At 41.0% G+C, this 24,974-nt stretch overlaps 2 protein-coding genes and 1 non-coding gene across 4 annotated transcripts in view; 1 reads left to right on the forward strand and 2 right to left on the reverse strand.

The window, feature by feature from the left end:
- The window catches only part of LOC121582802 (alpha-mannosidase 2), a 65,055-nt gene extending 62,585 nt beyond the window's left edge, over positions 1 to 2,470 (forward strand). The window contains exon 22 of the mRNA XM_041898906.2: positions 4 to 2,470. Coding sequence (XP_041754840.1) covers positions 4 to 156 — 153 coding nt within the window. The 3' untranslated portion in view covers positions 157 to 2,470. The remainder of the gene's footprint in view (positions 1 to 3) is intronic.
- Positions 943 to 24,909, reverse strand: tmem232 (transmembrane protein 232). Of its 2 annotated transcripts, XM_041898909.1 has the most exons (13): positions 24,666 to 24,909; positions 17,998 to 18,109; positions 17,204 to 17,309; positions 16,735 to 16,892; positions 16,476 to 16,575; positions 16,193 to 16,314; positions 5,650 to 5,798; positions 5,273 to 5,399; positions 4,853 to 5,030; positions 4,346 to 4,524; positions 3,434 to 3,717; positions 3,205 to 3,283; positions 943 to 2,799 (listed from the first exon to the last, which is right to left on the reverse strand). In XM_041898909.1, the coding sequence occupies exons 1-13, from the start codon at positions 24,794 to 24,796 to the stop codon at positions 2,614 to 2,616; spliced, it is 1,911 nt and encodes a 636-aa protein (XP_041754843.1). In that variant the 5' UTR covers positions 24,797 to 24,909; the 3' UTR covers positions 943 to 2,613. The 2 variants fall into 2 exon arrangements, with proteins under 2 accessions (XP_041754843.1, XP_041754844.1); XM_041898910.1 differs by lacking the exons at positions 5,273 to 5,399; positions 16,193 to 16,314.
- On the reverse strand, positions 18,261 to 18,337 carry trnag-ucc. The gene has a single exon. It is a non-coding gene; the product is annotated as a tRNA-Gly (tRNA).
- Positions 24,910 to 24,974: the final 65 nt, after the last annotated feature.

Raw genomic sequence — 24,974 nt, forward strand, 5'->3', positions numbered from 1 at the left:
CAGATCCGCATGGACAAGCTGTTTTCTGAACTGAAATTCCAGAGCATCACCCCTGCGTCTCTGACTCTGATGCACACGCCTGAGGAAGGGTCGAGCCAAGAGGAAATCGGCCTTAAACCAATGGAGATCAGCACATACCGTGTGCAGCTGACATGAGCGCTGGCCAGAGAGCCTAGTCGGTGACTGCCACGGCACATGCCCAATATCCGGCATCTGTTCCTGTGCCGAAAAACATTGTCAGCGAGGCTATGCCGAAGCCTGAATACATAGGACATCCTTAGAACAGACAGAAGGAGGGGAAGAGGAAGGGAGAGAGGGAAGAGGATTAGGAAGAAGAGAGGGAGGACGAGAAGGAAGGAGAGAGGTGGAGAAGGAAAGAGAGAGGCAGGAGGAGAAGGAAATGGAACTTGTTTAAGCTTAATTCTAAAAGTGCAATATTATATTGTTTGAGTCCAGTATCCCTAGTTATCCTGCAGTCTCAGGTTCTGTATGTGTTGGGAACGTTCGTGTTGCAATTTCACTTGAACTCACTCTATTGGGAAGACCACACATTCAAATTTCCTTTTCCACAAATATGATTTTGTACAATGTGATTCTTTGTTTTGACCAAGGTATGGCTTCAATCATAGTGAATATTACTTCATGTCCTTGGCGTGCCTGAAAAAATATGAATTTTATATTTTACACCGGTCAACATTTCTATGTGATATATCGTTAATTGCAAGTTATTTCTGTTGTTCCAAAGAGCAAAGATGTGCCTTATTTCTCTATTTTATAATGAGCCCTATGTACCTATCTTTATATGTTGTTCTTGGGAGAAAATTGTCACTTACAATTTGCTATCGATGCAAAATGAATGCAGTTAATAGTTGCTGTCACAAGATTGACATGTGGCATTACATTAATTGATATGGGTCTGTTATTGTGACCTTCATATATGTATTGTTATGAGTGATCCCTTTTTTTATGATAACCTCAGTGCACTCGATCTACTGCTTTAACAGAGGTGTGTAATGTCCTCACGTAAGCCACTACTGTTGTTTTGTGAAGCTCCTCTTGGTAAAGCACACCAGTCAGATGTTTTGTTCAAGACATTTGCAAGGGTGTATCAATCATAAAGCCATTCAGTCAATTGCAGGTAAAGGAAAACTTCACTGCGAGTTGACTTAGAATGTTCACACTGCATTGAGGTGTTGGTGTGAAAACAGACACACCCCACAAGCTGCTCCTCTCTTGGAAATTGTCATAATTGGATATTGATGCAAAAACACACCTGTAGTGTCAACATTCTGAGTGAACTTTCAAGGCCGGTTTTCCATGGAATAAGCCTATTCCTGGATTAGAAAGCACTTTCAATGGAAATTCTGCATCATAAATGCTTTTTAGTCTAGGCTTAATCTGTGTCCGGGAAACCGCCCCCTCAGTGTGGTTGATTATTATCTGCGATTGATTGAATTGGGGCCTACAGCCTAGATATCAAACTACGCAACTGATCCAACTCACCATTGATACAGTATATGCAGCAATCCCCCCTTTCTGCTAATAATATCCATCTGAATGATTCAAATATTCTAAATCTACAATAGTTGGTCATTAAATTATTGTGACACATTTTGTTACTATGGCCAAAAGCGTACAACTACTTGCTTAAGCATATGACACATGCCAAAGGTCACAAACCCTGTCATGTTTGCGCATACTATTTTTGTTTTGTTCTTTTCTTTCTTGTGATCTTGGGTACCAAATGCAATGTCTTAAACTGGTACCCTGACTGAGCCATTTTCAAATCCACTTCAACATGTTGCTATGGGTTTCTATTTTACGTTTTGACCACCTTTGTAAAGTTCCAAGGAAACGCAAACCTTCTGGTAACAATGTTTACAATGTTACCTTACATTTCCTGGGGTGTTTTGAGGTGAGCGTATCTTCAGTGTGATACGGCAGCATGCCTAGCTAATAGGGTGGTCAAAGAATTGCACCTTCACTGTTAAGTGTAAGGAATAAGAAGGATTCCTGTGACATTGGTTGCTAACAAAAGTTAACGTCTGTTTGTGTCAATGTAAATGAATGTGGAAACCATTGTTCCGTAATGTTTGAATGTCGATGGGAATGTCAAAGCTAGTTTAATAGTTCTATCACATCTGATTAAATGATCAATTATTTTAAGTATCTCCTTTATGAGAGACGAAAGTCAACTTCAAGACAGAAGCTGGTCTGGGATGATTTGAAATCAAAAGCATATTTGAGAAACAATATACTTTACTTGGTATAGAATTTCAATTGTATTGTCTATCTTAAAAAATCAGCATCAGGGGTGGGTGTTATGTGCAAATCTCTTTCTACCAATGTTACTTGTTGAGAGTCACATTTTGTCTAATTTTCTATCTTTCTGTAAATATAATGTGAGATTAAAAAAGGATGAAACCCAAGTTACGTTTGCCAATTAAATGAAATAAAGTGCATAAAACTATTTGCACTTGTTGTATGCAAGACACTATTCCCTCCAAAATAATACTAGATGCAATCACCATGGTAAAATGTTTTGGGATCAGTATTACAACAAAGAGCATGGCACAAGTCATTTATGTCTCTTTACGTGAAGTCATGCTTCATTCAGATTTGACCTCCCGTTTGTTTACATCCTGGCAGCTCATATGGTTTGGTGTCCTTCTTGACTTTTTCCATCCGCCTCCTCATAATCTCTTTGAATTGTTCCTCTTTTTCCTTCTGTACTTTCTCTAATTCATCCTTTTCAGCATTTTCCTCCTCTGCCATTTTGATCTGTAGTTCTTTTTGCCACTGTAGTGACATGAAAATACAATTTACTTGAATTTCCATCCCAACCATAGTTATTTTCAAGCACCATCAGAAATTACAATGACTTTGATTAAGCTATCACTGCTAATATACTACAGTATGTACAGTAAGGGGTGGCTAATACGCTTTTAGCAAGAGAAAATCCTCAAAAAGCAATCAGGGTATATTCCCAGGCACAATGCCACCATAAGGAACACATAACACACACTGGAAAAGGAGGAAATTAATTTCTAATTTTGATGCTCCATGATTTGTTTTTGGCATCTCTATTCATGCAAGGGACATTATCAATACAAATTGACATTCATAATTGTAATCCACATATATCAAGTTTGTAATGCCTTGCTTGAATCACTTTTCATGTATACCTAAATGTAATGCTCTCACCTGGTCCTCCACAACTCTCATCAAGTCAACATCTGTCCGTGCATTGAAGTCCATGTAAGTTTGATGTGTCTTACTTTTTCTAGAATAAATGTAATAATATTATGTTAAATTACATTTAATTTATTTTCCATAGTTACATAAAGTATTGTAGTCATAACATAGAACAATTTCGCCTAAATCTGTTTCCTTTTTCACACCAATGCCTAAAGATTTGACCATGGTCTCTTACCCCTGGGCACTGTGACATTCCTCTTGATCTCTCGTTGGATGCTGTGTTTTACTGGCAGGGCCAGGGAGTGTTTCTTTAGGCCTTGGAGGAGAGGCTTCCAGCCTAGGCCTGTTGGAGGGAGGTGGTGGTTCCTTCTTGGCCTTGGTGTGGGGGATGAGCTGGAGAGGCGTGGGGGGCAGGTAGAGCTGAGAGAGGGTACATGCTAACCTCCAGGTGATCAGTTGAGATGATGATGGCTTCCCTCCCTCACTGAGAAGACTGCTCTCTGGAACATTCATTTCAGCCTAGGAAACAAATAAAATAGCACATATGTATTGCAGTACCTGAACTTATGTTTAAAAAATCTAATCAATAAGTTAGTCATGTTAGCAGTTGTGCCTTTAATTAGCAAAAACTTGGACAGAGTATTCAACAATGCCATGGTATAAACCACAGTAATGATAAAATATGCTAATCTTTAATTGGATCCATAAATCGATCAGCAGTAAGAACCAGTTTTAAATTATTCTGATGCAAATTATATTTCACCTAATAATAAATGTGTGAATAAGAAGCCAAGTTGTTGATTCTGTTTGGATTTTAAGAGTGAATCTTCTCAGTATACAGGTAATTGATAATAGTTTCCAGAATCTTCCATACTACAGACTGTGACAAATTGGGACTTTCAGGATTTTCCTAATGACGTTATTCAGCTCTAACCTGGTAAGCAGATATATTTGTGCTTTAAACAATGCTTTGTAAAGGGAAAAGCAGTTGTGACAAAACAGCAGTTGTACATGAAAAGTCAAAAACATCTATTTTCTTTGAGATTAAGTTGACATTTGAGATAAATAAGGCCCAGTGTTTTTCCTGACCACGTGACCTGACTAGGAAAATATCTGGACCTTAGAGATATCATAAACAACTCAGTACCTCTATAACCCTGGCGGCGTCTGCGACTCTCTGGTCTGTCTCTTGGCACAGGTGTTCCTGCAGAGTGATCCAGGCCACATTCCTCAGCCCCTCCTGTAACACAGCTCCGCTGAGCCCTCGGCATACGCACACCAAAGCCTGAACAGCACTGTAGCGCAGCTGCCAGGCCTCGCCGCCAGCTAGCGAATGAACAGATGACACCACACTCAGTGAAAACCCTGACAAACTGGAGACCAGGATAGGGAATTACTGCTTTAGACTTTTAGTGTAAAGATAATGGCTAACCCAAGCTGTTTCATTGGTATGTACTCTTGCATGAAACTATAATGTATGTCATGGAAGTTTAGGCTAATAAGTCGTATAGGCATAAAATCTGAAGATGACGAAAAATCTATTACACTCACAAACCAAAACCAAGATGTGGGTATTTTTGTACAATGCTCATGTTTCAGTGTTTGCTTGTTTTTCCCCACTATCTCCATCTGTCATGCCACTTCCTGGACTTACAGTGGTTCAGAAGTTTAAGCAGTCCATCAGTATTGTGATATCCTGGAGGGGTTTGACTGCCCAGCAGAGCTGTTTTCTGTATCTCTGCATTGCTGCTATGCTGGCATATGTCTGCTAACACAGTGGTATAGATGTGTTCCAACTGCCATGGCCAGCAACCACTCTGAGACATACCTTCCTGGAAAAGAGGATGGCATACTTTTAGCGCGAATGAAAGAAATGAAAAGAGAGAGAGAGAGAGAAGTTAATTTAGTGTGTGGATATGGGCCCGCTTTCCCAGAACCAGATTAAGCCTAGACCTGGGCTAAAAAGGCATGCTCAATGGAGAATCTCCAGTTAAAATGACTTTTAGTCTTGGACTAGGCTTAATCTTTGTCTGGGTAACCAGCCCATAATATGTATGGCAGCTGATAGCTTTACGTTTTCTTCTATAATCCCATCCTGCTCTGTCTTTGGGTTGATGTGGAGACTCATCAACATCTGAAGGCACAACAAGCTGGACTTTGCAGCCTCACCCAGAACCATTAATCCCAAAGCACAGTCCACCCTGGATTTAAAATAGATTTAATTAATTAATTAATTTAAAGGATTTAGAATAAAACACTTTGATTTGGATGATTACACAAGTCTTTATGACTTGATACTGGTATAAAATAAACATTCATACATTTATGAAGAATGATACATCATGAGATATGTATGAACTAATGTATGAGTTATGTAGCCTACACTAATGTTGCACTAATGAAAAGTTTGACTGTTGGAGAACAAGATTACAATACACAGCCCAAACCAACCAGTTGTCTTTCTGCAGCTCGTCTCTCAGCAGGATGAGGTGGTGTGCCACTTGGGAGAGCTGGCAGACATCGTTTTGTACGCAGTACCAACTGAGAAGACAATGCCAGAGCACCTGGTTCACGTCGTACTCCTGACAGTCTGCCTGAGCCTACAGTACACAACAGATCACATATAGAAAGCGTCAGGATGTAGCTACGGGATATGCAAACATTATACAACCGGTGGGTCTAATCCTGGACGCTGATTGGTTAAAACCGCATTCCAGACAGTTTCTGTTCCACAAATTACCACCGGCTAAAGCTACGAATTTGAAATGCCTATTTACTCTATTCCATCTCACTGCGCAATCCACTGTCTCATCAACCCAGGCAGACAATTTATAAACTTGATCTCCACTGTAAAAAGCATCTTGACATTATCGCCCATTTCTTTTAGACTAGCAACTGGTTTTCAATAGCAGAGATTTGTATAAACCTTGCTGTCTGTCTCTGACATTTGCAACATTGTTTCAGTTTTGAAATTCGACCTCCAGCTGTCTCATAGTAATGAACTGTGTAGGGTTCGGGATGAGACTGACAGGAGGGCACCTTTTCTCTGCCAGTCGAAATCATGAATCAGCTGGCATCATTTCTATGGCTATATACAAAGAAATGTCAATAGAAAACAGGTCAAACTAAACGAAATGCAGCTAGTTTGCAGCCTTTCAGTTTCAGTTTGAAGTGATTGTGTAAGCGGCTTGCTCCTCTGAACAACAGTGTCCTGATGAGAGAGCACATTTTCTATGTAGGCGAAATCATTAGCGCATTGTTATAGATGCAGAGCCGCCAACTCTCACACATTGGCAGTGAGACACGCATTTGACCCTCTTCTCACGCTCCCACGGCACACCTCTTATATCTCACACATTGAAAAGTACTGCTTTTATTTTTCTACTTAGTTCATTGAATAGTCAGCGTGTTAACTTTTCAAATGTGCTCCAAATCGTTTTGAAATCGGAGCATCTGCGCCTGCAATTTAACATCACGAGCAGAACCTATATCATTGTCGTGTTTGGCCCCAGCACCGTGGCACATTGAGGCATATGATTGGTCTAGTTATGTAATGGAACAAGGGGATTGGATGCATGTTTTAAAGAAACGCCCCTCAAGATTAGCGTGGAGCTGAATGCAGAGCGAGAATGTTCTCCGGCAAATTTATAAAACTGTAAAAAGAGCAGCACCGTAGCGTTGTTTTATGAACAATGGTGTCAACAAAATTAGTTTGCTGTTACTTCCGTCCCTATTATTGCAGAATGCATCCTTTTGCCAGCATGTACTAAAGTATATTTAATCCACCATCGCATTAGTCCCCTCGTTTGGTGATTGGTATTTAGGCTGTGACAACGAAAAGGTATCAGACAGACCTACAGCAGTGACGTTTATGATGAAGGAGGACGATATATATTTTTTTTTAATGAGCTTTGCCTTATTTCTATTACAGCATGTTGGATGACTGTCATTCTTATTCAATTCACCCAATTCAATGTAACATCAATAGGTTTAGGCTACTAAATGATACTCAAATTTTTCCTATGCCCATCATGAGGTTGCTACATCAAAGCCTATGAATGAAAGTTTACAACGTAGGTGCACACAGGTCGAGATAAAACATTGAGATGACAGACAGTGACACATTCAATACCGCCTTGCACACGCTTGCCTGCTTCTAGCTTATCTAGGGTGTAATCACTAGTCCAACAGTTGCAAACAAGAGTTTCTATTGGACAAATGATGGTATTTTTATCCCCGTTTGTTTGCTTCCGTTTAAGAAACGTTTTCAACAGAATCGGCGGAATGAATACACCCCTGATCATGCATAAACACAGTTCACTTTCATAGCAGCCACGTTGTATTCCTTCTTGCCTCTATGCACTCTCCTCCTCTCACCTTGTCCCTTCGTTTGTGGACTTCAATGAACAACACATCAGCTGTATGTGACCAGGCGAAAAAACCTTTCCAAGCCAAACCATGTCATAACCGCTACCCACAGCCTACATCGTTGTCCCCATATTAGCTAGAGTAACATCCTAGTCAACATAGCTAACTATGATCCAAGATGGCGTAGCAGTGCGGTCTTGTTCTTTGTTGTGTGTCCGTGTAAATAGCCTGTTTTTTGTATTTCTTTTGTATTTTTCGTACATAATTCCCTATCACACTTTTTATCCTTCTACTAAATATACTTTCCTGCAACCCGCCTCACTCAATGTGGAACGGATTCTATTATTTACTCACCTTTATCTAGAATCTCCAGTTGAAACTAGCTAGCCAGCTAACTAGCTACTTGCTATTAGCCACCGTTAGCGGTTTTCACCCAGAACATTGGATTTTCTGCCGGAATAACTGAATCACTGGACCCTAACACCAGATCGCAACTAGCTAGCCGCAACCGAATGGATGTTGCTGTAGGCTAATCACCACTGCCCCCGAAGCAAGCACCAGTAAGCCTTGAGCCAGGCCCATATCCCGGCTATCTACCTCTTTGTCTACCAGATGGGAGTAGCCAGCTAACTAGCTACTGGCTATTAGCCACCGTTAGCGTCTTTTCACCATTGTCGGTGGCCTGCACTACCTACCTACCAGCCAGCTCTAGCCTGGACTATTATCGGCCAGTCTGCACTGTCTGCACAGCGCGATATCGACCCAGAACAGATCGGATTTTCTGCCGGAATCACTAAATCACTGGACCTTTAACACCTGATCATCGCAACTAGCTAGCTGCAACCAAATGGATGTTGTTGTTGGCTAATCAGCCTTGAGCTAGCCTCGAGTAAGGCACATCTCCCGGCTATCTACCTCTCTGTCAACCGGACGGGACCTCCTAGAGTCGACACGGAGCCCCGCCGATCCATCACGACTGGTCTGCCGACGTAATCGTCTGTGGTTTCAACAGGCTTCCCATTGCGACGACCACGAAGATCCATCTGCTAGCCCCGGCCCGCTAGCACACGCAAACAACAGCCGTGCTTCCTGCTCGTTGTGCTTTAGCACCAATTCGAACTGCTCTCGGACTCACATATTGCTGTTCACTGGACCTTATGATCACTCAGCTACACAGCTGATGCCTGCTGGACTGTTCCTTTACACGGTACCCTGTCCTGTTTATCTGTTTAGCCTCAGCCCAAACTTTCATCGCCATTACCAGTTGTTGTCTTAGCTATCTCGAATAACACCTGTGATTGCTTTATGCCTCTCTCCCATGTCAATATGCCTTGCCTATTGCTGTTCCAGTTAGTTCTTATTATCCAATTTCAATATAGAACCCCAAGTCATTCTCAAACTGCCTCAAATAGCTCCTTTGTTCCACCCCCCATACACGCCGAGACCGGCTCAGTCGGTGCCTCCAGTGATGCTCTCGCTTTCATTGGTACCCAACGCTTAGGTTTACCTCCACTATACTCATATCCTTCCATATCCTTGTCTGTACATAATGCCCTGAATCTATTGTACAACGCCCGGAAATCTGCCCCCTTTATTCTCTGTACCCAACGCACTAGAAGACCAGTTCTTAAAGCCTTTAGCCGTATCCTTATTCTAGTCGTCCTCTGTTCCTCTGGTGATGTAGAGGCTAACCAGGCCCTGCAGCCCCCAGTATCACTCCTACTCCCCAGGAGTTATCATTTGTTGACTTCTGTAACCGTAAAAGCCTTGGTTTTCTGCACGTTAACATCAGAAGCCTCCTTCCTAAATTTGAGTTATTCACTGCGTTAGCACACTCCACCAACCCTGATGTTCTAGCAGTGTCTGAATCCTGGCTTAGGAAGGCCACCAAAAATGCAGAAATGTCCATCCCCAACTATAACATTTTCTGTCTAGATAGAACTGCCAAAGGGCGTGGAGATTCAATCTACTGTAGAGATAGCCTGCAGAGCTCTATCATACTATCCAGGTCTGTGCCCAAACAGTTTGAGCTCCTACTTCTAAAAATCCACCTTTCCAGAAATAAGTCTCTCACTGTTGCCGCTTGCTACAGCCCCCCCTCAGCCCCCAGCTGTGCCCTGGACACCATATGTGAATTGATTGCCCCCCATTTATCCTCAGAGTTCGTACTGCTTGGTGACCTAAACTGGGATATGCTTAACACCCCGGCCATCCTACAATCCAAACTAGATGCCCTCAATCTCACACAAATTATCAAGGAACCTACCAGGTACAACCCTAAATCCGTAAACATGGGCACCCTCATAGATATCATCCTGACTAACTTACCCTCTAAATACACCTCCGCTGTCTTCAACCAGGATCTCAGAGATCACTGCCTTATTGCCTGCGTCCGTAACGTGTCTGCGGTCAAATGACCACCCCTCATCACTGTCAAATGCTCCCTAAAACACTTTGGCGAGCAGGCCTTCCTAATTGACCTGGCCCAGGTATCCTGGATGGATATCGATCTCATTCCGTCAGTAGAGGATGCCTGGTTGTTCTTTAAAAGTGCTTTCCTCTCAATCTTAAATAAGCATGCCCCATTCAAAAAATTCAGAACTAAGAACAGATATAGCCCCTGGTTCTCCTCAGACTTGACTGCCCTTGACCAGCACAAAAACATCCTGTGGCGTACTGCATTAGCATCGAATAGCCCCAGCGATATGTAACTTTTCAGGGAAGTTAGGAACCAATATACACAAGCAGTTAGGAAAGCAAAGGCTAGCTTTTTCAAACAGAAATTTGCATCCTGTAGCACTAACTCCAAAAAAAATTGGGACACTGTAAAGTCCATGGAGAATAAGAGCACCTCCTCCCAGCTTCCCACTGCCGATCGGCTCTTCTCAAGACCACCTCCAGGTATCGATGACAAGCGGACCGCCACCGGACCCCATCTCCCCGGTATCGTCTCAGGCAGAAGGTATGGCTGTCCACCCGTGATCTGCCTCTCCGGGTGGAGTCCCGCAAACTTCCCCCCCCCCGTTTATCGGCCCTTTCCCCATCTCCAAGATCATTAGGTCCTCTGCTGTTCGTCTTCTGTTGCCCCGTACCCTCCGTATACATCCCACTTTTCATGTGTCTAGGATCAAACTCATGTCTCACAGCCCTTTGTCTCCTGTCACACCACCCTGGATTATTGACCTCTGCCTGCCCTGACCCTGAGACTGCCTGCCGTTCTGTACTTTTTGGACGCTGATCTGGATTACTGACCTCTGCCTGCCCTTGACCTGTTGTTTGCTTGCCCCGTTTTTGTAATAAACGTTTGTTACTTTGACACTGTCTGCATCTGGATCTTCTCCTGAAACATGATAATCGGATCCTTTGATTGGGTGGACAAAATGTCAGTTCATGCTGCAAGAGCTCTGATAGGTTGGAGGACATCGTCCGGAAATTGTCATAATGTCTGTGTAAGTCTATTGAAGGGGCTGAGAACCAAGAGCCTCCTAGGTTTTGTATTGAAGTCAATGTACCAAGAGGAGGATGGAAGCTAGCTATCCTCCGGCTACATCATGGTGCTACCCCACGGAGAGCTGTTGAGGCTTCTGTGTGTTTTAATCAATTATTTGCTGACGTGAATATATTTAGTAGTTTTATCTAACAAGGATATATTTTTCAATGTTTTACCATTTTTATTTTTATGAAATTCACTGAGGAGGATGGTCCACCCCTTACTCCTCTGAGGAGCCTCCACTGACCTACAGTATGTTTTAACAGGGACGTTTGGAAGGGTGACCTTATTTTTAACTATTAAAATAATTTTGTCAAACAGATTGTGAACCAAAAAGTGAAAGTTGATTCTAGAGGGGGGACAATGAATAGAACAATTATTTGGTTAGGTTGTACGGGCAGATTTATGTTATCTTGTCTTCAGGAGATTTTATTTTATTATCAGGGTTACAGCTTTCAGGTCCTGAAAGATGCAGGTATAAGGGCCGGACGACTTGACAGAGAGAACTTGTTGCGAAGGGGAGTGCATCATGATGCACCTGAGAGAGTGTACTGTACTTTGTTACAAAATACAGCACTGAAGCAGAGAACATGAAAATCATCATTAAAAATAATTGGGGAATCATCCAAAGTGATACACTACCACGAAGGCTTCCCAGAGCCACCAGTCATAAGCTTTAAGAGATGTCCTACTCTAAATGACAAATTAGTCCACAGCTATCTTCCTGGTGACCCTCAAAAAAACTTGGCTAGACCACAAACCCAGGGGCTCTTTTAAATACAACCAGTGCATCCATTACAGAAATATTGCACAGAAAAAGTATTTTGTTGACACAGCTTCTAAAATGGAGTATCAAGTCAAGCATTTCATTAACTGCAAAACCACTCATATCATCTACAGATTGGAAAGTCCACAGTGCAAGGTGTTCTACATTGGATGGACAAAGAGACGCTTTCAAGACCGCTTAGCGGAACACAAGAACGCCATATGAGTAGGCAATGAAGACTACCCCATGGCAAGGCACTACAAGTCCTTACACCATGGTGACCCTTCCTCCCTACAAGCTATGGGTATTGATCATGTTCTGGACTCAATTGGTATTGGTATTTTATTAGGATCCCCATTAGCTGTTGCAAAAGCAGCAGGGGGGACCATCTTAAACAGCTAAAAAAAAAAAAGGGAAAGTTTGTGGATTTACAAACTACAGGCCACTAAGTACCCTGGTTTAAATGAAGATATGGATTTCTCACCTTTCCTGTAGGGTCATGAGAGGTTCCGTTGCTGTCATCTAGTGGACATATTGCTCTACATTTACATTTTAGTCATTTAGCAGACACTCTTATCCAGAGCGACTTACAGTTAGTGAATGCATACATGTTTAATTTAAATGTTTTATATATATAAAATAAAAATAAAAGGGTTTTTTACATTTTTTAGTTTTTTTCTGCCCTCAGCTATGTTTAGACTTGTGGTCCATGTTTGCTGTGTTCTAGTGTACTGTAAAATAGATGGCTCTCCTATTCTTAACACTTTGCCCAGTCATATTCAAGGTATTTCACTTTTTAATGTGTATAGTATTGCTTACTAGATGTTGTCCAATGAATTCTGTAACCACTCCCTCGTCAAATCAGGGTTGATTGGAAAAAGCTGTTAAAAAGAGGACTTTGTATTATCATATCTTTGAACTCCCTGACGAAGGCCATGCAGCCGAAATGCGTCTGAGTTTTTAAACTTTGTTTCCATTGAACATGCCATACAAATAAAGGCATTTAAATTAATTATATGAAGAATGCCTTGGTCCTCCTTTCTTTTTGATGACTAATTTACCTATTTTACCAAAGAGCTCCTTCTGTCTACCAAAACCTACTATTGTGTACCTTAGCAGCGCTTCCCTTACTTCTTTTTTTTTTTTAACCTGAACTGTGGTTTTAGTTTTTTAATTTTCCACCCTGGTCATAGGCCTATGCCATGTAAAATACGTAGAATTGCAGGAAATGAGCTCTAAAACAGTAACATTGTACTAGGACCCCCAGTCCCCCGTCTAGCGGATGTGCCATGGGGCAATGAAATTCACATAGCAAATCTCACTCCAAGCTTTCTTCAAAAGTTGGCAGCCCTGTGGATGTATCCAAATAAATATCACTAGAAAACAGCTTAAACAAACGCAAATGCAGCTACTTTCTGTTATTCTGGCTGCACTGTTTGAGGTGACTGTAAGTTAGCTGCAGTTGGCTAGCTAGCAAGCAAGGGATAAGAACATTGCCAGCCAGTATGGCAATGGAACATTTGGAATGAACGACTGGGTCCCGTCTCTGGCAACCGAACCGATAGAACCAACGACCTGCCGGCTTGGGTAGCAACCATAGATTTGTGTCGGGACTATATCTCCTGGAAGGATGAAATAGTATTAATAAATTCATAAAAATAACGTTTTTTAATGAAAATATGTCAATCATTATTTGAATATGTTGGTAACCTGTTGTATATAAGTGATAATGCCCTCAAAGCCTCGTGTTTGGAGGATATATTGGCATGGTTTGCCGGCCCTCGACTTTGTCTCGGGACTAACAACACCCGTGCCAATCTTTCCTCCAAACACCGGCAAGTGCATTATCGCTTAATTAGTCATCTAGATAAGTCATGTTGTGTTATGACACAGTGAAACATTACAAATATTGACATGTATTTGAGTGAACGTGAATACACTTTTCCAATGTTAATCTTAAACTAATCTTAAACCAAATTCATTTTTGGGATAGAATGGATTTAAATGAATATATGCCACTTAGAAGAGTATTATCCAAAGCAACTTACATTACAGCAGTGGTAGAAAAAGTACCCAATTGTCATACTTGAGTAAAAGTTAAGATACCTTCATAGAAATGACTCAAGTAAAAGTGAAAGTCACCCAGTAAAATACTACTTCAGTAAAAGTCTAAAGGTATTTAGTCTTAAATATACTTAATTATCAATAGTACATGTAATTGGTAAAATATACTTAAGTATCAAAAGTAAACTATAAATATTTTCAAATTCCTTATATTAAGCAAACTAGACGGCACCATTTTCATGTAGTTTTTTTTAAATTTACAGATAGCCAGGAGCACACTCAAACACATAGACATCATTTATAAACGAAGCATGTGTGTTTAGTGAGTCCACCAGATCAGAGGCAGTAGGGATAACCAGGGATGTTCACTTAAGAAGTGCGTGAATTGGACCATTTTCCAGTACAGTTAAGCATTCAAAATGTAAGGAGTACTTTTGGGTGTCAGGGAAAATCTATGGAGTAAAAAGTACATTATTTTCTTTAGGAATGTAGTGAAGTAAAAGTATAAGTTGTCAAAAATATAAATAGTAAAGTAAAGTACAGATACAATGACCTAAGTAGTACTTTAAAGTATTTTTACTTAATTAAGTGTATATGTTTTTTGTATGTACAGTTGAAGTCGGAGGTTTACATACACTTAGGTTGGAGTCATAAAACTCGTTTTTCAACCACTCCACAAATTTCTTGTTAACAAACTATAGTTTTGGCAAGTCGGTTAGGACATCTACTTTGTCCATGACACAAGTCATTTTTCCAACAATTGTCTACAGACAAATTATTTCACTTATAATTCACTGTATCACAATTCCAGTGGGTCAGAAGTTTACATACACTAAGTTGACTGTGCCTTTAAACAGCTTGGAAAATTCCAGAAAATTATGTCATGGCTTTAGAAGCTTCTGATAGGCTAATTGACATCATTTTAGTCAATTGGAGGTGTACCTGTGGATGTATTTCAAGGCCTACCTTCAAACTCAGTGCCTCTTTGCTTGACATCATGGGAAAATCAAAAGAAATCAGCCAAGACCTCAGAAAAACAATTGTAGACCTCCTTGGGAGAAATTTCCAAACGCCTGAAGGTACCACATTCATCTGTACAAACAATAGTACGCAAGTATAAACACCATGGGACCACGCAGCCGTCATACCGCTCAGGAAGGAGACGCGTTCTGTCTCCTAGAGATGAACGTACTTTGGTGTAAATCAATCCCAGAACAACAGCAAAGGACCTTGTGAAGATCCTGGAGGAAACAGGTACAAAAGTATCTATATCCACAGTAAAACAAGTCCTATATCGACATAACCTGAAAGGCCGCTCAGCAAGGAAGAAGCCACTGCTCCAAAACCGCCATAAAAAAGCCAGACTACGGTTTGCGGACAAAGATCGTACTTTTTGGAGAAATGTCCTCTGGTCTGATGAAACAAAAATATAACTGTTTGGCCATAATGACCATTGTTATGTTTGGAGGAAAAAGGGGGTAGCTTGCAAGCCGAAGAACAACATCCCAACTGTGAAGCACGGGGTGGCAGCATCATGCTGTGGAGTTGCTTTGCTGCAGGGGGGACTGGTGCACTTCAAAAAATAGATAACATCATGAGGAAGGAAAATTATGTGGATATATTGAAGCAACATCTCAAGACATCAGTCAGGAAGTTAAAGCTTGGTCGCAAATGGGTCTTCCAAATGGACAATGACCCCAAGCATACTTCCAAAGTTGTGGCAAAATGGCTTAAGGACAACAAAGTCAAGGTATTGGAGTGGCCATCACAAAGCCCTGACCTCAATCCTATAAAAAATGTGTGGGCAGAACTGAAAAAGCGTGTGCGAGCAAGGAGGCCTACAAACCTGACTCAGTTACACTAGCTCTGTCAGGAGGAATGGGCCAGAATTCACCCAACTTAGTGTGGGAAGCTTGTGGAAGGCTACCCGAAACGTTTGACCCAAGTTAAACAATTTAAAGGAAATGCTACCAAATACTAATTGAGTGTATGTAAACTTCTGACCCACTGGGAATGTGATGAAATAAATAAAAGCTCTCTACTATTATTCTGACATTTCACATTCTTAAAATAAAGTGGTGATCCTAACTGACCTAAGCCAGGGAATTTTTACTAGGATTAAATGTCAGGAATTGTGAAAAACTGAGTTTAAATGTATTTGGCTAAGGTGTATGTAAACTTCCGACTTCAACTGTATGTGAACCCATTACCATGGCGCTACTATGGGCCACGCTCTTAACAACTTATCAATCAGGACCAAAATACATATTTTAGGAGGTTTGTTAGAATTTGCATGGAACTCTTACTGATGCTGAATCATCTTGAAAAGGTCCCAGTCCACAAATTATCTCCCCTGAACGTAACATGAAGTGCACTGAGAGCAAGATGTTTGGATACGGTTGGTAGCATGACTCACACTGAGACAGAGCTAAAAGGGAAACAACAGTTTTCAGCCATTTTAGCCATTGTTTTTCAACAACACAGTTTACATCAATTAGTTGAACGTACATGGGCACACACACAATAATTACACTATTACAGTGTATGTAAAAGTAGAATGAATCACTATTTATCCATCTAATACTCTACCTTTCAAAAAAACGTGAAGATGGGATTTGCTTCTTTGGTATCCACTCAGGTTTCCAGAGATGTGAAAGAGAAATAGTCTCAAGAAGACCAAATATCCCAGCTAAAAGAGCACAACAAAGTTGCACAGGTGAACTAAATATAATACAATTCAAGTTCTTGCCCTATTTTAGGAGTATGGCTATTCTGTAAACTTGTTACATAGGATATGTTTTCCCACAGTGACACGTACTTAAAAGAAACCTAGATCTGCCCACTCTACCTTGAGTATCTTCACCTCGCAGGTGTACAAATTGGGCTTCTGAGACATATCAGTACAGACCCAGTACAAGACTGACTCTCCCAGGTAAAAGAGGGCAGGAATCTGTTCTGCATGCACTGGAGCATGGTCCAATGACATCAGAAGGGAATCCAGGGAATCTAAAGAGGTAACACAATGTTTGTCTTGATTTACAAAAAAACTGTGTGTTAATAGCTATGGCATAACCATATTATTCATAATCATTATAACTACTGAGGCCCTAAATCTTTCCTGACCATGTGACCTGACCAGGAAAACCTCTAGGCTCTAGTTATATAGTTATAGTAGTCTATAGGGCCCTGAGTTTTTAATGGTAAGGTAAAATGTTAAGGAAAAAAATCAGGGCCCAACCCAATCATTACAATACAGTTATTGAAAAGTGCACCCTATGCACAATAGGTATATAATAGGTCTCTCATTAATAACCTACCATTTTGAATTTTACCACGGCACAAACCAAGCAACAGCAGCTCTGTCCATGCCAGAGGAAGCTCAACGTGGTAGCCCTCACCCATGCATTTCAGTCCAGCTCTGCGCTGTTGAGGAAATATATGATTATTTTGAGGTATACAGCAGGGTTGGGGTCAATTCCATTTAAATTCCTGTCAATTCAGAAAGTAAACCAAATTCCTATTCCACATTTTTCCTAATTGAAACACATTGAAGAGAATTGGAATTTCAGTGTACTTCCTGAATTGACTGGAATTGAAATGGAATTGGCCCCAACCGTAGTGTACAGTGAAATAGCCACATATATTCGATTTTGTCACCATCTGCTGGGAATTCTGTGAACTGTCACAGAAGATGGTTGAGGATCGAAAGCTGGACATTGACACCTGGGTTGCGTTCAGTACGAAAAAACATAATGGTACGTTCAATTAAACGGAAACGGTGCTGTTCTGAACGACCAGTTGAAAAAGGGGAGGGGTTGGGTTGTGGGTTGGGGAACGCTGTCAGCATGTCCGCTCCGCTTTAAATACGTCACTCATCGCTTCAAGCCACACACTGCCATACCCACCAAACAGAACAAATGTACCTCAAAGTCTGTTCAAGAACTTTGAAGAACGTTTTGGAGAAAGGTATCGTTCAGTACAAGCCGTTATGCAATGTAACAAACGTTTAATCGAACTGAACGCACCCCTGGATCATGATCATTAGGGAACATTTTTAAATGTTTTGCAACAGAAAATGAACATTTCTTATTGGACAAATCCAGGTAATCACCTTGCTTCGGCTAAGTAGTTGTCGTGCCAGTTCAACATACTTTTCATGTTTCTCAGAGCCCTGGGAATTGTTGTACTTTTTGATAAACTGCTCTGTTATCTCAAATGGGTTTCTGTAAAATAGACACATTTTATCATACATTAGGCATAAGTGAAGACAACAACCTTACAGTACATTTAAATTTTCATCATTTAGCAGACGCTCTTATCCAGAGCGACTTACAGTTAGTGAGTGCATACATTATTTTTTTATTTTATTCATACTGGCCCCCCCGTGGGAATCGAACCCACAACCCTGGCGTTGGAAGCGCCATGCTCTACCAACTGAGCTACACGGGGCCCAGTAGTAGGCTATGCAATTTTTTACGAAGGGGTATATACACATTTTACAAAAACATATAGAGATTGAAACAGTAAAACATAATTCTGTCAGTAGCCTAAATTGAGTTCCCCCATTCTAGCTCATTTTTCAGAGACAGAGCTTGAACCAGCAACCCTGAGGTTATTGGGCAAGTTCACCACCACCTTTGCCATATGGTCCAGGGCCCATATTCACAAAACACTTATTACGCAAAAACTTAAGAAGCTTCTTATGAAAAAAAATAAGAAGTTCATAAGATGCAGAGGTCAGACGTTTCTTGTAGTTGGCCACCAGGTTTCAGCTTTAATATTGCAAATAGATTGTAACTTCCATCAATGTAATTGTCTGCATCATTTCCAATCCCCCATATGTTTTTTTTGGTAAAAAAAAATATATATATATATATATATACATACAGTGAGGAAAAAAGTATTTGATCCCCTGCTGATTTTGTACTTTTACCCACTGACAAAGACATGATCAGTCTATAATTTTAATGGTAGGTTTATTTGAACAGTGAGAGACAGAATAACAACAAAAAAATCCAGAAAAACGCATGTCAGAAATGTTATAAATTGATTTGCATTTTAATGAGGGAAATAAGTATTTGACCCCTCTGCAAAACATGACTTAGTACTTGGTGGCAAAACCCTTGTTGGCAATCACAGAGGTCAGACGTTTCTTGTAGTTGGCCACCAGGTTTGCACACATCTCAGGAGGGATTTTGTCCCACTCCTCTTTGCAGATCTTCTCCAAGTCATTAAGGTTTTGAGGCTGACGTTTGGCAACTCGAACCTTCAGCTCCCTCCACAGATTTTCTATGGGATTAAGGTCTGGAGACTGGCTAGGCCACTCCAGGACCTTAATGTGCTTCTTCTTGAGCCACTCCTTTCTTGCCTTGGCCGTGTGTTTTGGGTCCTTGTCATGCTGGAATACCCATCCACGACCCATTTTCAATGCCCTGGCTGAGGGAAGGAGGTTCTCACCCAAGATTTGACGGTACATGGCCCCGTCCATCGTCCCTTTGATGCGGTGAAGTTGTCCTGTCCCATTAGCAGAAAAACACCCCCAAAGCATAATGTTTCCACCTCCATGTTTGACGGTGGGGATGGTGTTCTTGGGGTCATAGGCAGCATTCCTCCTCCTCCAAACACGACGAGTTGAGTTGATGCCAAAGAGCTCGATTTTGATCTCATCTGACCACAACACTTTCACCCAGTTCTCCTCTGAATCATTCATATGTTCATTGGCAAACTTCAGACAGGCCTGTATATGTGCTTTCTTGAGCAGGGGGACCTTGCGGGCGCTGCAGGATTTCAGTCCTTCACGGCGTAGTGTGTTACCAATTGTTTTCTTGGTGACTATAGTCCCAGCTGCCTTGAGATCATTGACAAGATCCTCCCGTGTAGTTCTGGGCTGATTCCTCACCATTCTCATGATCATTGCAACTCCACGAGGTGAGATCTTGCATGGAGCCCCAGGCCGAGGGAGATTGACAGTTATTTTGTGTTCCTTCCATTTGCGAATAATCGCACCAACTGTTGTCACCTTCTCACCAATCTTGTCACTGACATCCTTGGAGAGCTCTTTGGTCTTGGCCATGGTGGAGAGTTTGGAATCTGATTGATTGATTGCTTCTGTGGACAGGTGTCTTTTATACAGGTAACAAGCTGAGATTAGGAGCACTCCCTTTAAGAGTGTGCTCCTAATCTCAGCTCGTTACCTGTATAAAAGACACCTGGGAGCCAGAAATCTTTCTGATTGAGAGGGGGTCAAATACTTATTTCCCTTATTAAAATGCAAATCAATTTATAACATTTTTGACATGCGTTTCTCTGGATTTTTTCGTTGTTATTCTGTCTCTCACTGTTCAAATAAACCTACCATTAAAATTATAGACTGATCATTTCTTTGTCAGTGGGAAAACGTACAAAATCAGCAGGGGATCAAATACTTTTTTCCCCCTCACTGTACTATATACATTTTATGGACACAGTCAATTTTACAATAATTCTATTTTGTTTGTTTTTACTCCTGAACTTCCTCTACCCTCAACCTCTGCGAATTATTTATTTCAGCTTTTATTTCTTACATCACATTCCCAGTGGGTCAGAAGTTCACATACACTCAATTAGTATTTGGTAGCATTGCCTTTAAATTGTTTAACTTGGGTCAAACTTTTCGGGTAGCCTTCCACAAGCTTCCCACAATAAGTTGGGTGAATTTTGGCCTATTCCTCCTGACAGAGCTGGTGTAACTGAGTCAGGTTTGTAGGCCTCCTTGCTCGCATACACTTTTTCAGTCCTGCCCACAAATCTTCTATAGGATTGAGGTCAGGGCTTTGTGATGGCCACGACAATACCTTGACTTTGTTGTCCTTAAGCCCTTTGCCACAACTTTGGAAGTATGCTTGGGGTCATTGTCCATTTGGAAGACCCATTTGTGTCCAAGCTTTAACTTCCTGACTGATGTCTTGAGATTTTGCTTCAATATATCCACATAATTTTCCTTCCTCATGATGCCATCTATTTTTCGAAGTGCACCAGTCCCTCCTGCAGCAAAGCACCCCCACAGAATGATGCTGCCACCCCCGTGCTTCACGGTTGGGATGGTGTTCTTCGGCTTGCAAGCGTCCCCCTTTTTCCTCCAAACATAACGATGGTCATTATGGCCAAACAGTTCTATTTTTGTTTCATCAGACCAGAGGACATTTCTCCAAAAAGTACGATCTTTGTCCCCATGTGCAGTTGCAAACCGTAGTCTGGCTTTTTTATGGCGGTTTTGGAGCAGTGGCTTCTTCCTTGCTGAGCAGCATTTCAGGTTAATGTCGATATAGGACTCGTTTTACTGTGGATATAGATACTTTTGTACCCGTTTCCTCCAGCATCTTCACAAGGTCCTTTGCTGTTGTTCTGGGATTGATTTGCACTTTTCACACCAAAGTACGTCTATCTCTAGGAGACAGAACGTGTCTCCATCCTGAGCGGTATGACGGCTGCATGGTCCCATGGTGTTTATACTTGGGTACTATTGTTTGTACAGATGAACGTGGTACCTTCAGGCGTTTGGAAATTGCTCCCAAGGATGAACCAGACTTGTGGATGTCTACCATTTTTTTTCTGAGGTCTTGGCTGATTTCTTTTGATTTTCCCATGATGTCAAGCAAAGAGGCACTGAATTTGAAGGTAGGCCTTGAAATACATCCACAGGTACACCTCCAATTGACTTAAATGATGTCAATTAGCCTATCAGAAGCTTCTAAAGCCATGACATCATTTTCTGGAATTTTCCAAGCTGTTTAAAGGCACAGTCAACGTAATGAATGTAAACGTCTGACCCACTGGAATTGTGAAACAGTGAATTATAAGTGAAATAATATTTTGTCATGCACAAAGTAGATGTCCTAACCGACTTGCCAAAACTATAGTTTGTTAACAAGAATTGTGTGGAGTGGTTGAAAGAGTTTTAATGACTCCAACCTAAGTGTATGTAAACTTCCGACTTCAACTATATATAATGAATATGAATTCGGAGGACAGAAATGATTAAATATTAAAGCATTAGACCTATCACTAAAAGCTTCAGTCATACAAAAGTTATACTTAAAACCAAACTGGTTTTGTGCAGGAACGGGATCTCTATCGATCCCCGATCACCCTTTTAGCCCCCCAAAAATTATTTCTTGGGGCTGTCTCTCGGGCTTCCTCCTCGGCCGGCGCCTTCTGTGTTGCCGTTGCTCCTCTCTAACCCGGGCTTCCTCTGTCTGTTCCCAAGGACGGCGATCCATCCCAGCCTGGATCTCCTCCCATGTCCAAGATCCCTTACCGTCCAGGATCTCCTCCCATGTCCAGGATGTCTGCTCCTGGGCACGCTGCTCGGTCCATTGTTGGTGGGATCTTCTGTCACGATCGTTGAGAGACGGGTCAGACCAAGGTGCAGCGTGGTATGCGAACATGTTTATTAAACTGGATACACACTGACAAAACAACAAAAGGCAATGAAACGTGACGTCGGAAGGCTATACACAAACAAGCCAAACTCACCGAAGCACAAACAAGATCCCACAACCCAGGCAGGAAAACTGGCTGCCTAAGTATGAGCGACAGCTGCCTCTGATTGGGAATCACACCCGGCCAAACATAGAAATACAAATACTAGACTCTAAACATAGAATCTAAACAGAAAACTCACACCCTGACCCAACCAACAAGAGTTCTCTCGATCAGGGCATGACACATACACTAAGTTGACTGTGCCTTTAAACAGCATGGAAAATTCGACATAACCTTAAAGGCTGCTCAGCAAGGAAGAAGCCACTGCTCCAAAACCGCCATAGAAAAAGCCAGACTACGGTTTGCAACTGCACATGGGGACAAAGATTGTACTTTTTGGAGAAATGTCCTCTGGTCTGATTAAACAAAAATATAACTGTTTGGCCATAATGACCATTGTTATGTTTGGAGGAAAAAGGGGGTAGCTTAAAAGCCGAAGAACACCATCCCAACTGTGAAGCACAGGGGTGGCAGCATCATGCTGTGAGGGTGCTTTGCTGCAGGAGGGACTGGTGCACTTCACAAAATAGATGGCATCATGAGGAAGGAAAATTATGTGGATATATTGAAGCAACATCTCAAGACATCAGTCAGGAAGTTAAAGCTTGGTCGCAAATGGGTCTTCCAAATGGACAATGACCCCAAGCATACTTCCAAAGTTGTGGCAAAATGGCTTAAGGACAACAAAGTCAAGGTATTGGAGTGGCCATCACAAAGCCCGAACCTCAATCCTATAGAACATTTGTGGGCAGAACTGAAAAAGTGTATGCGAGCAAGGAGGCCTACAAACCTGACTCAGTTACACCAGCTCTGTCAGGAGGAATGGGCCAAAATTCACCTAACTTATTGTGGGAAGCTTGTGGAAGGCTACCCGACACATTTGACCCATGTTAAACAATTTAAAGGCAATGCTACCAAATACTAATTGAGTGTATGTGAACTTCTGACCCACTGGGAATGTGATGAAAGAAATAAAAGCTGAAATAAATCACTCTCTACTATTATTCTGACATTTCACATTCTTAAAATAAAGTGGTGATGCTAACTGACCTAAAACAGGGAATTTTTACTAGGATTAAATGTCAGGAATTGTGAAAAACACAGTTTAAATGTATTTGGCTAAGGTGTATGTAAACTTCCGACTTCAACTGTAAATAGGCCCATTTAATTTTGTCTGGCTTGCCGTTCCAAATACAATGGAAACTTTTTTTCACATATAATTTTAAAAACTGTTCGCTAGGTGTAGGCAAGACCATAAGCAAATAGGTAAACTGGGATAAAACTAAAGAGTTAATCAGGGTGATTTTTCCACAAATTGACAGGTATTTACCTTTCCATGGTAGCAAGATCTTATCTGTTTTTGCTAACTTTCTATTAAAATCTATTGAGTTAGATCATTTATTTCATTTGGGATATGTATTCCGAATATATCCACATCACCATCAGACCATTTTATTGGTAAACTACATAGTAATGTAAAAATTGTATTTTGTAGTGATCCAATACATGATATAGTACATTTACATTATTTTATTGTAATCCAGAGAGGTTAGAAAATGTATCTAGATCCTCTATGAGGCTGTGGAGGGATTAAAGTTGTGGATTTAAAAGAAAACATGAACCATCAGCGTACAATGACACCTTTGTTTTTAAGCCCTGGATTTCTAATCCCTTGATATTATTGTTGGATCTGATTTTAATAGCTAACATTTCGATGCCCATAATAACTAGATATGCCGATAGTGGACAACCTTGTTTTACTCCTCTTGACAGTTTAAAACTTTCTGAGAAATAGCCATTATTTACTATTTTAGCATATTTCTTACTGAGATTACTGTTCTAAAACATGTCCTTGGGTTTAAAATAATCAATACTGAAAAGTTTGTGAGTGAATTAAACATGTTCAATTTCTTTCATGAGCTTTTTCTCTCACTGTCCTGAGTTTAAGACAAGGGTTTAGCTTTCTTGGAATTAAGAACATTTCCAATACATTTTTGCTTAACGTGAAACATAAGGAATAGCGCAAGAACATTTCCAATAACCTTTTTGAGGAATAGCAACTTTTCTTAACTTTCTTCTTAAGTCTATAGTTAAGGAAAAAATGCCAGTCAAGAATACATTTCTTCCTAAGAAGGTTTTGTGAATCTGGGCCCAGACCTTTGCACACACACAGGCTATATTTACACACATACAGGCTATAGGCTACATTACTTAATTAAGATCAAAAAGGGACAGTGCAGCAAACTCAGTCCTTACCTGGTAGCCTTTGAATTGGTTGTGATTGTTATTTCCTGCGCTTTTTTGAAAAGTATTTTTTGCAAATCCTCTGTGTGTGTTTGGGAAATTATACCCAAATTATGGACAACTGGAACTTTAATTACAGGCATCTTGCACAGTTTTATAAATACTAAATGATAACATAGGCAGCTTTCATCATTTTGTAGACACCTGTTTTCCTCGCCTACGTCTATGGAATTTCACTCTAATGTCGTGCACACCTGTGTCGTTTGTTTGCTATGTTTCCATGGACGCATGGCAGCGATGTCAAATAAGTACACCAAAGAA

Source organism: Coregonus clupeaformis, chromosome 15 (assembly GCF_020615455.1).
Source record: "Coregonus clupeaformis isolate EN_2021a chromosome 15, ASM2061545v1, whole genome shotgun sequence".
Taxonomy (NCBI): domain Eukaryota; kingdom Metazoa; phylum Chordata; class Actinopteri; order Salmoniformes; family Salmonidae; genus Coregonus; species Coregonus clupeaformis.

What these genes read in the sequence shown, in the direction of transcription:
- tmem232 (XM_041898909.1), bottom strand. Translation starts at nt 24,796, where the DNA reads ATGCCTGTAATTAAAGTTCCAGTTGTCCATAATTTGGGTATAATTTCC. An exon ending in CCGTGGTAAAATTCAAAATG is followed by an intron (nt 16,893 to 17,203) that starts GTAGGTTATTAA and finishes TTACCTCTTTAG; the next exon opens with ATTCCCTGGATTCCCTTCTG. An exon ending in GAATGTCACAGTGCCCAGGG is followed by an intron (nt 3,284 to 3,433) that starts GTAAGAGACCAT and finishes CATTTATTCTAG; the next exon opens with AAAAAGTAAGACACATCAAA.